Here is a 15,734-nt window from a genome sequence, read left to right as displayed (position 1 = left end):
GGGAGCAGAACAGTAAGATCTACTGAAATACACTGCTGAGAGGAGCAGCGGGCGAGACAGGAGAGATCTGCTGCGCCATGTGGGTTGCTCCCTGGCTGGCCGGGGATAGAACTCGTGCTGCAGTGGCTGGTGATAGCTTGATAGCGCTGTGTTTAACCCCTGTGCCACCAGGGAGGCCCCAAAAAAGAGTATTTTACATGGCGCTTCTCAACCATTTTAGAAAAACCTCCCACTGTTTTAGCCAAGATGATTTGGATAAAATTTACCTTTAGTAGTTTTGTATTACAAAAGCCATAGGTTTCAATTTTTTTGGTTTTGTTTCCCATCCCTGTCCTATACCATTTATACACTATATACACATCATAAAGATTCTGTAAGTACCCATAAGGTGATGGGGTCCACTCTATTCATCCTATCTGAAGGAATAAGGAACATACTTTGTCCCATTTACAAGAAAAATTACACAGCACTCATTGCATGCTATTATTAAAGAGTAGTTAAGAGAGAACTTCAATAAATCAATATGCACAGGTCTAAATAAATCTTACCTTTTCAGGGCCTCCCTGGTGACCTAGAAGTTAGTCTAAATGCTATCACCACTACCGCCTGAGTTCGATCCCTGGCCAGGGAGCTAACCTATATATGGCGCAGCAGACCTCTCCTGTCTCACTTGCTGCTCCCCTCAGCAGTGTATTTCAGTAAATCCTGTTTACTGAAACAGAACCTGTTCTGTTCCCCACTCTGTCTCTGGTGAATCCTCTCACCCCCACAGCTCCAGCCTATACCCCATTTCTTCTACTTTATATTTATTATAAAGTTATTCTTCTTTATATTTATTATAAATAAATAAATCTTACCTTTTAAATTAGGTAGAAGTTCCCCAAGACTATTTGGTATTGTGGGCCTTAATCTTTGCTCCACTGGAGAAAACTTAATTAGTGGTGAAAGAGATCGTTTTCTTTCACCAAGCGACATTCGTAAAGATGGTTTTGTATAGTCGATATGCAAATTATGAGTGTCCAAAATGTCGAGCAAATCATCTGTTTGCATGTTTTGAGGAGTAGGGCTCAACTCTGGTTTGTGTCTTTCAAGTCTTTCAGGACTAGAGAGGTAAATTTCTTCCTTTATTTGGGAGAGAGATTTTTTCAGAGCCTCATATCTACTGCAAATAGTCTGTAAATTAAAGGCTGATTCTGAAACTCTTTCTCTGTCTCCTACAGTATCATCTGGAAAAATGCCACTGGGTATAGGACTATTTGGTTCCAGTTTAAAATTGGCCTCTGTACTAGTAGAGCTATTAAGACTTAAGTGATCAAGTTCTTCTGGGAGAGTTTCATGTAATATGCCAAAATCAATTCCACTTGGTATTTGAAAAGAATTCCATAACATAGTTTTATACATGGAAGTTTCCTGATAAGAAGTTTGCGAGTGATCCAGTATTTTAACATACTCCTCTTCATTGCTACCTATTACATCTATCTCATTTCCTACACCGGGGGAGAAGGTTTGTACGTGGCTAGTTTCTAAAGGCATTTTCTGTGGAGCAGTAGATTCTGAATCTTGCTTACAAATTACTTTCTTATTTAACAAATCTGACTCATTTTGTGTTGTTTCACATATGTGACTGGTTACCATATGCCTCTGAGGCACACTCTTGAGACAATCTGGAACAACTTTCTCTTCAGGCAAATGAGATTGATTAGAATCTGATACAGTGGTTGCTGACAGAAAACTGGCCAAGCTAAATTCTCCTTGATTATGTAATACAGGTAAGGACTCTGGCAATACTTCTCTGTGTTCAGTATCCATCTGAATGGGTTCTGTACTTCTGTTGTCTTCCATTTCAACAGCTTTTCTCCATGAGCTCCGAATTTCACTTACTAATCAAGGGGGGAAAAAAACACAATTATCAATATGCCCAAACAGAAAATAAAATTAAACATTTTATTTCTGTGCTAGAGACAAAGCTACTAACTCAGTATATATGACAGACATATCACTTCGATGACAAAGCTCTACAACATATCAAAACCTAGCAACATGAAAGAACTCTGTCTCCAGCTGATCACACACATGGACACAAGCACAAATTACAAGTATTAAAAAGGTATTTTCAGGCTTCCCTGTGGTGCATGGGGTTAATAAGCATAGCACTGTGAAGCTATCCACAGCCTCTGAAGCACAAGTTCAATTCCTGGCCAGCCAAGGAGCTACCCACATGGCACAGCAGACCTCTCCTGTCTCGCCCACTGCTCCCCTCAGCAGTGTATTTCAGTCAGTCTGCCTGTTCTGTTCCCCATTCTGTCTCTGGTGAATCCTCTTACCACCCCACCCCCCCGCACCTCTGGCCTGTACCTCAGTTCTTGTATGCATAAATAAATAATTTAAAAAAAAAAAAGGAAAACAGAAAAAAAAATAAAAAGAAATTTTCTTGTTTATCTAGTGTTTAGCAAACTTTTTCAATAAAGGGCTGGGTAATAATATTTTATGCTTTGCAGGCCATCCAGTCTACAACAACTACTCAACTCTGATACTGCAGCATGAAAGAAATCATAAACAACATGGTAACAAATGAACAAAGGCTGTGTTCAATGCAACTTTATTTACAAAAACACACGGCATGGGACAGGTTTGTTTGAAGCTGTAGTTTGCTGGCCACTGATCTAGGCCGTGGCTAAGCTCAACCTGAATTGAATCAATTTAACTAAACGTCTTTACTAGCAACAAAATGGAAATTATATTTAATTAATCAGGATGATGTGTCCACATAAGGACAACAATTTAGAACTTTACCTACACAAATTATATAAGAAAAAAATATTGGGCAATTTGACTAGCTTGGGAGAAATTTTTGACGGATGCTGTTGATTGTTGACCAGGAGAATAGATAGCCTCTACACTCTAGAAATGTTGATCACAGGTCAGATGTGGAAACAGTAGATATATTTTTTTTTTAAAGTAACTTTTTAAAAAAACTTTTCCGGGAAAAAGATCAACTAAAACAGAGCCTCCCCGGTGGCACAGCAGGTTGAGTGCCATGTTGTGAAGCTATCCACAGCCTCTGCAGCGCATGTTCAATTCCTGGCTGACCAGGGAGATACCCACATGGCACGGCAGACCTCTCCTGCCTCACCCGCTGCTCCCCTCAGCAGTGTTTTCAGGCGTTCTGCCTGTTCTACTCCCTGCTGTCTCTGGTGAATCCTCTTACCCTCCTGTGCCTATGGCCTGTACCCCAGCTCTTGTATAAATAAATAAAATCTTTAAAAAAGAAAAAGATCAACTAAAATAAAAGTGAAATTATAGAGTACCAAAGCAAAATAATACTGCTGAAGGACTATATATAAATGAGAGTGCCCATACTAATACTTCAATAAAAGTCCCTTACAGCAGGATAAATGAAGAGCCACAGCCACTAAACTGAAAGGTACAGAAAAAAGTTTTAAAATGAGTTTCCAGAAGATTTGTTAGATCATGGTTCTAATAATGGCAATGCTGAAGGAAGAAAATACTAATAAAAACCATTATTGACTTACTCAATTTTTCTGGTGTTCGGGGAATTTGTTTCCTTGTTAAGAATGGGTTAGAAACTAGAGAGTCAATTAGGTCCTCTAATTTTACTTCTTTTCCTTCAGAGAGCTGTGGTGAATCAGATAAAACTGCCCTGGCAACCTAAAACAGAAAAGAAAAAGTAAAGCAAAAATTACTAAGTCCACTGGTAGAATACAACAAAAGCCCTGACACAAGCATTTCACAGTCAGCAGGCTTTCCCATTGCAGATATCTATACAAAAATAAGTTCAACAATGCAATTCCTAGATATTATCTGAAGACTATTTAGGCAAAATCCTACAGGGTGAAATCAAACACAAAACTGTTTCCTCCTTTCTTATTATCTTAAATGAACACTTTTTTATAAAAAAGAAAAAAGGTAAGAATCTTTATTTGGGAAAATTTACAAGTAGTTCTGACTGCACAGTGACTTAAATGGCTACATACCACAACATTGAGCTTCAGAACTTTATAGTCAAGGAAAACATGCAATTAAAATTATTAGAGAATTGAGTATTTAATTTATGTAAACTGAATTCCATAATATGAAGCAGTCAGTTCATAATATGCAGTCACTTGCCAGTGAAAAAAAAGAATAGCATTAAGAAACAGGTAGCTGGGGCCTCCCTGGTGGAGCAGGGGTTAAGCACCACACTATGAAGCAATCCGCAGCCTCTGGAGCACAAGTTCGATCCCCAGCCAGTCAGGGAGCTACCCATATGGTGAGGCAGACCTCTCCTGTCTCGCCCGTTGCTCCCCTCAGCAGTGTATTTCAGTCAGTCTGCCTATTCTGTTCCCCACTCTGTCTCTGGTGGATCCTCTCATCCCCAGCATCTCTGGCCTGTACCCCAGCTCTTGCACACATAAATAAATAAATCTTAAAAAAAAAAAAAAAAGAAGAAACAAAGGTGGTGAGAAAACCCAAGATGATGAATAATAATGCATTTAATCACTTTTGAAAGCAAAAGAACAAAAGCTTCATTCTGGTATCTTATCTTACATAACCTTTGTTCTAACATTTTAAAAAAAGAGAAGCTCAGCTAAGCAACAGACAAGAGTATTTTAATAGTCTTTAAGTCTAATCATTGGGTATGTTTTATCCAACAATTTACATATTGGTTAATTCCAAAAATCTATGTACTGTTTTCATACTTCAAGATGACATTTATAGAATGGGACATGGGTTCTAATCATACATGTGTAATCGTAACTAAAAAATTTCATATTAATTGCTACATTTTGGGAAGACCACGATTTTTTTTATTTATTTATGCATACAAGAACTGGGGTACAGACCAGAAGTGTGGGGAGGAGAGAGGATTCACCAGAGACAAAGTGGGGAGCAGAATAGGCAGATCGACTGAAATACACTGCTGAGAGGAGCAGCGGGTGAATCAGGAGAGGTCTGCTGCACCATGTGGCTAGCTCCCTGGCCGGGGATTGAACTCATACTTCAGCTAGCTTCATAGGTTGCAATATTAACCCCTTGCACCACCAGGGAGGCCCGGGAAGACCATGATTTTGCATTAGCCATGATTTTTATTATTTTATTATCTTTGACCTCCTTCCCAAATCACTCCCAGTTACTGTACTTCACTGAAATTGCTAACATCATTGAGAAAATAATATATTTTAATATACTCTTTATAATCTTTTCTTACCTCTTCTACCAGATGATCTTGCTCTTTTTCGAAAGGATCACTTTTGTTAGCTGGCAGAGGCTCTACAAATACACTGCTATCCATATTCTGGGTGATATTTGATGAAGCAGAGTCATTAACTTCAAATTTTTGTGTTTTTTTAGAAATTGTTTCCCTTTTCTCTCTAGGAGTTCTCATCTCCATGTCCTGAAGAAGACAGATATATAACGTTTCATGTATGTTAGTAACTGTGGCTGGTTTTCATTAGAGGTTCCTAAGTTATCAAGAACCTATAAAAGTCAATACTATAAAAAAGTGAAAATTAAATAAATCCACTATTCCCATTTAGAAACAATACAAAATATGTAACTAGAAATGGCACAGAATATGCAAATACTGGGAAATATGAAAACAAAAATTCAATATAATTACATTAGGATATCAACAAAAGTAAACAATATTTTATCATAAGTTAGTATGGTCAGAATTAATAAAATATTGTTTTAAAATATACCTTTTCAAGTAGTGTAACACTGTTTCCATCTAATGAAGTCGGCTGCAATAAAAAAGAAGCAGGGCTAAAAGGAAAAAAGATAACAAAGCCAAGTTATAGGCAGGAAATAATTCCCTCACTTGACATATCTGAAAACTCTAAAGAATATGTCTGCCCCGTATCTGTCCGTTACGATTTCTCTCAATTCGTCCCGGTCATCAAAAGGCAGTTTATTCTAGGGAGGTGGAGTGACAATTAGAGCAATACTTCAGCCCAATTTGTGTATCAACCTCCCAAATAAATATTTTCTTTGCCTGTTACATATTTTAAGTCAACAGCACTTTTTACAAGGATGATATGACTTGAGGAATACTCAAACACTTGAGCATGAGGTAAAAATTTCAATTTGCTAGAATTGCATTATTACAATGCCCTCAGTCTCCACAATGCAGAGATTTATTGTAGCACTTAACCTTCTAATATACTTTTGTTATTTTATGGCCAGAATTAATTCCTCTTATGCTGAATTTTGTTCTAACAGCGAACAAGTTACTTAAAGTCGTAAGATTATTCACTTTCAGTTTGCTGCATTCTATGTATAGTATTTCTTAACCTCTAAGATTCTACTGCACCTTAGTAACATAAAAAACTTATGCATCCTTTCATACTAATTACAAAATAAGCTGTTAAATGTTTAAAGCCATCAACAATGATAACTTTAACTGTTTATCTTCACCTTGAAAGTTTTCAAATTCAATAGTTGATTATTCTGCTCAATGGCAAAAGCTTTTCTCCTTTAGGTAACAAGAAAGATAGGATTACTAGAAACCACTTTCAACATCAAGCATTTCAGTGCCTTGATTTCTGTTCATAGCCAGAAATACAAAACCAACTGTCCTAGAAACATTTTATATGACAGCAAATATGCTTTTTAAAACTGTCTCAGATATATCCTTCTTGGAATTGTCATCTACCTTGCAAACATAATTCAAAAATCATTGAAATTGTTCAAACTTTACATCAATAGAACATAATCTAGATAACAAAAGGAAAAGATAAGTCATCTACTGTGATTTTTAACTTAATTTTACAAAATATTTAAAATGATCAATGAGCCCTCTAAAGTAGGGTGAGCAATCAATCAATGGCCCAATGTCACTAAGATGCTACCACTAAATAGTGAGTCCCTTAAAGACAATGTCAATGTCTTTTTTTTTTTAATAGAGGCATGTTTTATTTATTTATTTGTTTGTTTGTTTGTTTTGTTTATACATGCACTGGGTACAGTCAGAGGCGAGGGAGGGTGAGAGAATTCACCAGAGCCAGAGTGGGGAGCAGAGCAGGCAGAAGGGCCGAAGTACACTGCTGAGGGGAGCAGCGGGCGGCAGGAGAGGTCTGTGCACCATGTGGGACCCTCCTCTGGTGGCCGGGGAGCAGCCGGGGATCGAACCGGCGCCATAGAGGCCGCGGGCAGCTTCGCAACCCAGCGCTCAACCGCTGCGCCACCGGGGAGGCCCCAATGTCAATGTCTTTTCAAAGACTATTCCTAGAGGTTAATAGGGTGACTGGTACTTGGTAGTGCAATACATATTTGTAACTGACAGACCAACTAAATTAACAATTAAATGTCACTTGAGGAAGAGGTTACAAACATCGCCAAATTTTTGTATTTGAATCAATTTTGTAGAGCTTTATAACAGAAAAAAGAAAAGGAAAAATATTCAAAACTTCCTCTCTCTCATTTGTGAATTGGCTACATGCTGTTATCCTGTTAATATTTTTTTAAAGATTCATTTTTATTTATGTGTGCATACAAGAACTGGCATGCAGGCCAGAGGTGTGGGGGGTGAGAGGATTCAACAGAGACAGAGTGGGGAACAGAACAGGCAGACTGACCGAAATACACCGCTGAGGGGAGCAGCGGGTGAGTCAGGAGAGGTCTGCTGCACCATGTGGGTTGCTCCCGGGAATTAAACTCGTGCTGCAGTAGCTGCGGGCCACTTATAGATTACAACTTAACCCTTGCACCACCAGGGAGGGCCCCTCTCCATGTTTTTAATGGAATAGTTGCATTGATCATAACCATATTAAGAATTCCCAATTAACCACATTGACTCCGGCATATAAGATGGTGCCACTACAAATCAAAAATTTAGTTTAATAACTGAACGACATCCCAAAAAAAGGTATTTAAGTAGTCCATATGTATTACACACTAATAGTGAAACATTTTATTACAAAATACTCTTTACAATAGAGAATTCTGAGTTACAAGTTTATATCCACATCCCAGTAACTAAACTCTTTACCTGTATTTTGTTTTATCAAATTGTTCATTGTGTCTATGGTTGACTACTACTTAATAGTACTTAATTTCAATAAAGAACAAATAAACTCCCTAGGTGGACTGCATATATTAAAGGTTTTTGCTTACATAATCTGTCATCAGTTTTCAAAAGCCAAAATAGGATAATAGAGAAAACACTCAATACAGAAAATAAATGAAGTCCCAATATTCTAAGTAGGTTCTTTTCTTCACATGTGAAATTTCAGAGTTAGACTGAATAGATCTTCCAAATTTTTTTATAGCATGGATGGAACTCTTTTTATCAAACAAAATATAAGAATATACAAGAGGGATAGCTCAAGATAAGAGGAAGCTACACAGGATGAAGTGGGGAGTTGGACAAGTCACAAACTAAATTAAGTTCATTCATGGTACTAGAATATAGCCAAACATTATCAGACTAAATGATCTCAAAAACCCCTGAACTCTTAAGGACTGAGTCAGTCGCCACAAAAGGTTTCAAGTTCACAGACACAAAAAAGCAAAAATTCTCACATTCACATTAGATAATTTCCATACATGTTTTTTACTTCAAAAAATTAGATAATCCCCATGAATCCCAACACTTAAAGAAAGAATAGAAATGAAAATAAAATGCTCATGCATCAAAAATGCGGACTCATTTCTGGAAATGCGGATGCACAGTAAAAAAAAAAAAATCAAAAAAAGAAAATCATGAACTGTTGCATAGTAGAGAAACTTAGAAATAGTAGAGAAGCTTAGAAGGTGACTGAAGACAGGCCTAAAATTAATGAGAGGAAAGAAATCAATATGAAAATCAAATCTGTTTTACCTGTTGACTAGATCATGTACAGTTTCCACTGTATCACTGACTCTTCTGCAATCGTTTTCTTGGTTATGTTGCTTAGGTGTATCTAAAATAATGGAAAATTACTCTTTAATTGTGACTGTATATTCTAATATGCAGGGGTCCCTTGAAATTCTAAAAAGAAATTTCAACAGAAGAAAGAGACTGAATACTAATAGGAAAAGACAATAATATACAATGCTAAGTGTAAAGTAATAGACAGGAAAGTAATAGGAGAATATCCAGTACAATAATCCTCCCCCTTCCCTAGTCCCATCAGTAGTTTTGTTTCCAGGTTTCAGTTAGCCATAGTCAACTGCAGTGAGAAAATAGTATGTGCAGTAAGGTATTTTAAGAGAGAACACATTCATATAACTTATATTACAGCACAGTTATAATGTTCTATTTCATAACTAGTTATTGTTAATCTCTTATTGTGCCTAATTTAAACTTTATCACATGTATGTATGTACGAATGTATAGGAAAAAGCATAGGATAGGGTTGGGTATTCTCTGTGGTTTCAAGTATCCACTAGGATCTTAGACCACATCCTCCCATAGATAAAAGAGGACTACTGTATAATAGGCTTTTATAAAGAATGATAACTCATACTAAACCAAGTTTCAAAAAAAATGAGTTAAAATTCTCCAGAATTATATAACCATTCTCCATGTTTAAATACACATATAATTACCACACAAACCGCAAGGTCAAAAAGTTACATCACTTAGCAATTTCAGGCCAATATCCATGACATCAGTCAACCTAAGTATTTATTAATCCACATATCATTGAAAAACTATGTGGCACTACTATACTAGCAAAGGAAGAAAGGTAAAAGATGAAGATTGCCTTCAGTAAGTCAGTTGAAGAAAGATTACTGATGAGTACAGAATTACTACTAATACTAGAGTACTATAGTATTTGACAGAAGTATGCACAGAATGCAAGATTGCAGAAAGGCACCTGGCCCATAGTGCAGAAGGTGAAGAAGCATGAAGGTATTGAAAGAATAAGGTACAGGTTTGGCATGCTAAAGAATACTGTATATCTACTGGAAGCATGTTAAGAAATAAGGTTGATGAAGTTATGACCAGATTATAGAGAGTTTGATATTCCAAAGGCTTCTCTTTTTTCAATATGTTAGCTTTGAATGACCTCCCCTAATTATGCATGTGTTCAAAGTGTTACTGTGTAAGAAACCAATGTGTACACTATATAAAGTCTCCCTTTAAATCATAATAGTTTGCCAACTTAAAGCATACCCTATGCTTTTTCACATCTACTAATATGATGGAAGTAATGGCATGTATAAAATATTTCAAAAATGAACACAAATACAACTTATTTCATCACAAAACAGCAGACAATCGCAAACTAAAATGACTGCACAATTAAAAGCACCATCTATTGGTGGGAGGCATGATACATGTTTGTTCTGGCATATAAGAAAGTTGTTCTGGCATATAAGGTAAAAGTTGCTAACTAAAAAAGTCTACAGAGCTTTCTTTTTTCTTCATAAAGGTGACAGGAACCTAATGATGTGTACTGTAACAGATGAAAAGAATCATAATTACATTCCAGAAAGAATGTAATATGGAATAAATAAAATATCAGAGACAAATAGCACACAATTACATGCAAGAAATGATGAAAACTAAACTACAGTACTGAAAATATAAGACAAGCAAGGGGAGACAGACAGAATAGGATATTTAGGAGGTAAACACAAAACTAAACCTACCACAACAAATCAAACCCAGCTGAGACAGACACTCCTATCACAAACACTAGAGGTGCTAAGTTAAGAAAAGAATGTCCAAAAGAACAAATAAAAATCATCATGTGTCAGAACCAAAGTTGAAAAGCATGATCACAAAGACAAGCTCAAACTGAGAAATGAACACTCAGTAAGGCAGGTCCCAGAGACCGGAGATTTAATCCCTACATTGTAATAATGTCACTCGGGCCTGGATATGAGAGACTGACATAAGATCAGAACACATACTGCAAAGGCTGCTCAGCCCTGAAAGATTATAAAAATCTTGCCAAATATACCATGAGGCTTACTATCTACCTTGAGTCCTGGGTGGAAAAAAGGAAAGGATTTAAAACCTAGCCAACTTAAATAGAGTTGTGCAATCCAAAATCACACTGGATATTTGTTGTAGGAGTCCCAAACCAAAAGACATTAACTGGTCTACTCTAAGAAAAAAACCTAGGAACTTAGGTCACTCTTTAGAGAACAAAACTACATGACTTTTTCAGGGTAAGGAGACCTACTGAAGTTAAAAAAAATCACAGTCAAAAATTTTAGTAAGAAGCATGAAAATCAGCAGAGCAAGCAAAGTTCGAAGACAGCAAAATCAGCACTGTACCAGCATAAAATCAGCAGAGCATACAGAAGCAAAAGTATCTGGAAAACCAATATTAGAAAAACAAAAAATTAAAATGATTAACAAAAAAGAAACAAGAGGAACTACTGAGATGTCAGAAAAGTCATCACATATTTTTTTCTATGTTTTCTACGCAAAAATGCGTCATGACTTTTCCAACAACCCAATACAATGAAAGAAGATACTGGGGAAAAAACAGGCAGTTTTAAAAATGAAATGAAAGAAAAGTATATTCGTGAAAAATACTAAATGAACAAATCAGAAAGGAGATTAAACATAACTAAAAATATAGTGACCCATAGGGAGATTCAAGGAAAATACCCAGAATGCAGGCCAGAGGTATAAAAGTGTCACAAATATGAATGTAAAAATTAAGATGAAAGACAGAATTAGAAGACTTCACAATAGGAGATGAAGAACAAAGAATCAAAAGAATAACACAGGGTTAATATTACAAGAAGTATTAGTGAATAGTTTCCAGAACTGATAACAGGAGTCTTCACATTATGTAAGCACACTCAACTCTTAAGCAGGCTAAATAAAAACAAGTCTAAATTTAGACATATCTAAATTAACCTGCATAATATAAAAATAAGATCCTAAAAGCAAAGAGAGATCAAAAATTACCTACAAACGAATGACAATCAGCCAACAGCAAATGCCTTAGAAACAATAGAAGGCAATAAACAAAGATCAAATTGACCCCCAAGAAAGAAAAATGTCAATCTAGAATCCTACATCCAGCCAAGCTTTCATCAGGAATTAAGTGAAAATAAAGACATTTTCACAAAAAGACTAAGAGATTTTAGAATTCAGGGTCCAGCATTAGAGAAATAAAGAATATTCATTAAGATACATTGGGTAGTCAGAAAAGTCATGACATATTTTTTGTTTTTTGAAAAAAAAATACATGTTCTGACAACCCAATATTTCTCAAAAGAAAGGAGAAATATTGAAAATAATACTGACAAAAGCTGACAAAATACTGACATAATGCTGACAAGAAGTCAGCAAATGTGTTGGTAAATCTAAATACATAACATAGCTAAATACAGAATAAAAACAACTTCTACCAAGACATTAAAAAAAAAAAAAGGAACAGAAATCAGTAAGAGGACAAAGGGGTTAAGAGCAAGGGGTTAAGACACAACCTATGAAGCTATCAGCAGCCACTGCAGCACAAGTTTGATCCCCAGCCAGTGAGATACCCACATGGCGCAGCAGACCTCTCCTGTCTTGCCCGCTGCTCCTCTCAGCAGTGTATTTCAGCTAATCTATCTGTTCTCTTTCCCACTCTGTCTCTGGTGAATCCTCTCACCGCCCCCCTCAACACCTCTGGCCTGTACCCCCGTTCTTGTATGCATTAATCAATCTTTAAAAAAAAAGGAGGGGGGGACAAAACAACCAAATGCAACAAGTGAACTCTCCTTGGATCTCAGTTAAAAAAATATGCATTTGAAAGACACCGTTGGGTATAGAGTAACTATATTCATAAACTTTAAAAAGACAGAACAGTATTACGTACAGACACATACATACACAGTATGAACATATATCAGTATAAACATAAGATTCAGGATAATGGTTAAATATAAGAAGAATGGGATTAAGGAAAGGGGAATATCCAAGAACTAATTGCACATGTAATTTAAAAGAAATATTGGGTTGTCGGAAAAGTCATGGCATATTTTTTCCTGTTTTTCAAGCAAAAATGTGTCATGACTTTAACAACAACCTACTATATACATAAATATATCAAATATTGGAAAGTTTTGACAAAAGTTTAATAAAGAAGATTTTAATATTTCATATAGATTATGTATAATTCCATGTAACATGGTAAAATGTAATCTTAAAAAACAATTTAAAAGAAAATTACTTCAAGTCAGATGTAATATGGAGGTGTAGAAGAGAAAAAAAAATGTTATTTTACCACAAAAAGTATAATGTTGAGGGTCCCTGATCAGACCAAGGCTCTACTGGGTGGGGGAACCCAAGAATACATATGGTAGTGTCTGGAGAATACGCTAACTGCTGCCAAGACTGTTACCCCGTCTAAACTCAACTATGGTCTACACCTACTACCTGTTCCAGCTTGGCCATAAAATTCACACATTTCTTATTCCACCTATCTACCTAACATTTACTAATTTCAGCAACAATTTCTTGTCTATAAGCACTGGGCAACTTGGGAAACTGAATAGAAAATGGAAATTAGACATTAAAGAGAAATGAATTTCTTAGGTATGATAATGGCATGATAGTTGAGAAAACTAATGAGACATTACACAATTATTACTTTTAAAATGTAATATTAGTATTGCAATTATATAGTAATTACTTGTACTATTCTTTTATGGTATAAAATTGTAGGTTTCTAAACAAAATTGTACAAGCAAGTATTTATAGTAGCACTACTCATAATCAAATGGTGTAAACAACCCAAGGTCTATCTATGGACAAATGGATAAATAGAACATAGTTTAGTCACACAATACAATGTATTCATAAAAAGTAATGATGACTGATAGATACATGCGCAACTTGGATGACTCTTGAAAACATTGTGCAAAGTGAAAACCTGTACAAGTGAAAGAAGCCGGACACACACACCCAGTCTCCTAAGATTTCATCATGTAAGAAGTCCAATACATGCAAATCCACAGAGAGTGGAACTAGCTATAGATGAGTGATTCTCAGAGTCTGAGGAGGGCAAAAAGGGAGTGGCTGCTCTGTGGCTACAGGGTTTCCTTTTGAGGTAAAGAAAATATTCTGGAACCAGATAATGGTGATGGTTGTACAACAGTGTGAATTCATTAAATGTCTGTTAGTTTGTATATTTTGCAATGAGTAAAGTGATGAATCTTGTGCCATTCACCACAATAAAAAATAACTGAGGAAAAGAAACAAGATACGAAAGAATTATTATCATAGTGAAAACACTGACCAGAGGGATGTTCTTGAAAAAGTAAAAAAATAACCAACCTGGAAGTGAAGCAGGATACTGAAGAAGAATACTCCTCGCATATGCTTCTTCCGAAGCAGGATCAAATGAAAGGGGAGACATAGGTGGTAAAAGATCCACAGCCTTAAAACAGAGAATTCATAATTTTCAAATGTACACATTTTACTCACTACCACAATGGTACTACTTACTAAGTTAGTTTATGAACAGATGATTTTTAATTTTTCCCTTGACACAGAATTATCAGCATAAAAATTACTGTGCTATCCAATTATGCCTCAAATTTCATAGTACCTCACATCAAGAAAACATCTTATTTATTAATATAATTCTCTGAACCATAACAAAATATTAAAAATAATAGCTTGATGAATATTCTAAAATGTATTTAGAAAAATTACAGAAATTAAAACATGAACTTTAGGCTCAGATGCAAAGATGGAGCAAAAAAAAAAAAATATATATACACACACACACACACACACACACACACACACGTATGTATAACATTTCCAGGTCATCTGTAACATGATAACAAGATTTCCCTTTATTTAATTTCTCTCCAAAAGGCAAGTCAACGTTACTTACTGGAGTTTCTTTAATTAGACTGAAAGGAGACAGACCAAGAAAGTCTTCCCACTTTTTATACCATTCTCCTTGTTTGTCAACAATAGAATGTCTTATAGTTCTAATATCTTCCTTTATTTTATACCTATAATAGCATAAAAATAGTTTCATTCAATATATGAACATACAAAAAAGTACTGAGTAAAATTTTAAAATGACAGAATGTAGGAAAGGCAAAGAAAATATAACTGAAAGCTCAACCAATACAGCACACATAAATAAAATGCATATTCAGAATCTAGTAATTTTTCCTTTCAAAACAAAAAGCTATCACACATCTATTACTCCATTACTTTTAAAATATAATTTTTTGCAGGTTCTAAACCTGAGTCAGAATTCTACTCCTACACACTATTCATTCCTAAAGGCAGTCCACACCTCCCAGTCACTCGGCTGAAATAAGAACTTTTCTGAGACCCAGTTTTAAAAGATCACTCTATGAAATAAGCCAGAAGGAAAAAGAAAAATATCAGATGGTTTCACTTACAGGAGGAATACAGGGGAACCAAATAAGGGATCAGGAAAAAAATATATTAATAAAAAATAAATAAAAAAACTAACAGGCAACTATAAATCAGAGACACTGTGCAGGGGAGGGGAAGGGAGAGAAATCAAAACAAGAGGGAAGAGCACAAGGGACAATGGTGATGGTGCACGGGTGACTTGGTGGTGGGAATTCTATGGAGACTACACCTGAGAGGAGAAAGTAAACACTGTACAAAAATGAACGATGTAAAATATATAAAAATAAATTTTAAAAATATATAAACAAAAGATCACACTGAAGAAAAGCTAGAGAAAATTAAAAATCATTTTATAAAGAATTATGACTCAGGGCAAATAATTTATTCCAGACAAAGAAAACCATTATTAATTTTCCTTTCCACTTTGTGTCGCTCTCTAGGACTT

The 15,734-nt window shown here is 35.6% G+C and overlaps 1 protein-coding gene and 1 non-coding gene across 2 annotated transcripts in view; both read right to left on the bottom strand.

Annotated features, from left to right (window-relative positions):
* The window catches only part of HAUS6 (HAUS augmin like complex subunit 6), a 41,715-nt gene that overhangs the window by 5,045 nt on the left and 20,936 nt on the right, over nt 1-15,734 (bottom strand). The window contains exons 10-16 of the mRNA XM_037492010.2: nt 14,787-14,910; nt 14,219-14,321; nt 8,822-8,903; nt 5,703-5,766; nt 5,210-5,395; nt 3,534-3,669; nt 858-1,880 (exon numbers count right to left, since the gene is read on the bottom strand). Coding sequence (XP_037347907.1) covers nt 858-1,880; nt 3,534-3,669; nt 5,210-5,395; nt 5,703-5,766; nt 8,822-8,903; nt 14,219-14,321; nt 14,787-14,910 — 1,718 coding nt within the window. The remainder of the gene's footprint in view (nt 1-857; nt 1,881-3,533; nt 3,670-5,209; nt 5,396-5,702; nt 5,767-8,821; nt 8,904-14,218; nt 14,322-14,786; nt 14,911-15,734) is intronic.
* Nucleotides 5,847-5,977, bottom strand: LOC119233154 (small Cajal body-specific RNA 8). Its single transcript, XR_005122305.1, has one exon. It is a non-coding gene; the product is annotated as a small Cajal body-specific RNA 8 (non-coding RNA).

The sequence above is a fragment of the Talpa occidentalis genome, unplaced genomic scaffold, assembly GCF_014898055.3.
Source record: "Talpa occidentalis isolate TD23 unplaced genomic scaffold, MPIMG_talOcc4v2.1 talOcc4.7, whole genome shotgun sequence".
NCBI classification, from domain to species: Eukaryota; Metazoa; Chordata; class Mammalia; order Eulipotyphla; family Talpidae; genus Talpa; species Talpa occidentalis.
The sequence above is the reverse complement of the archived record's forward strand: the minus strand, read 5'-3'. Positions and strand labels throughout refer to the sequence as shown.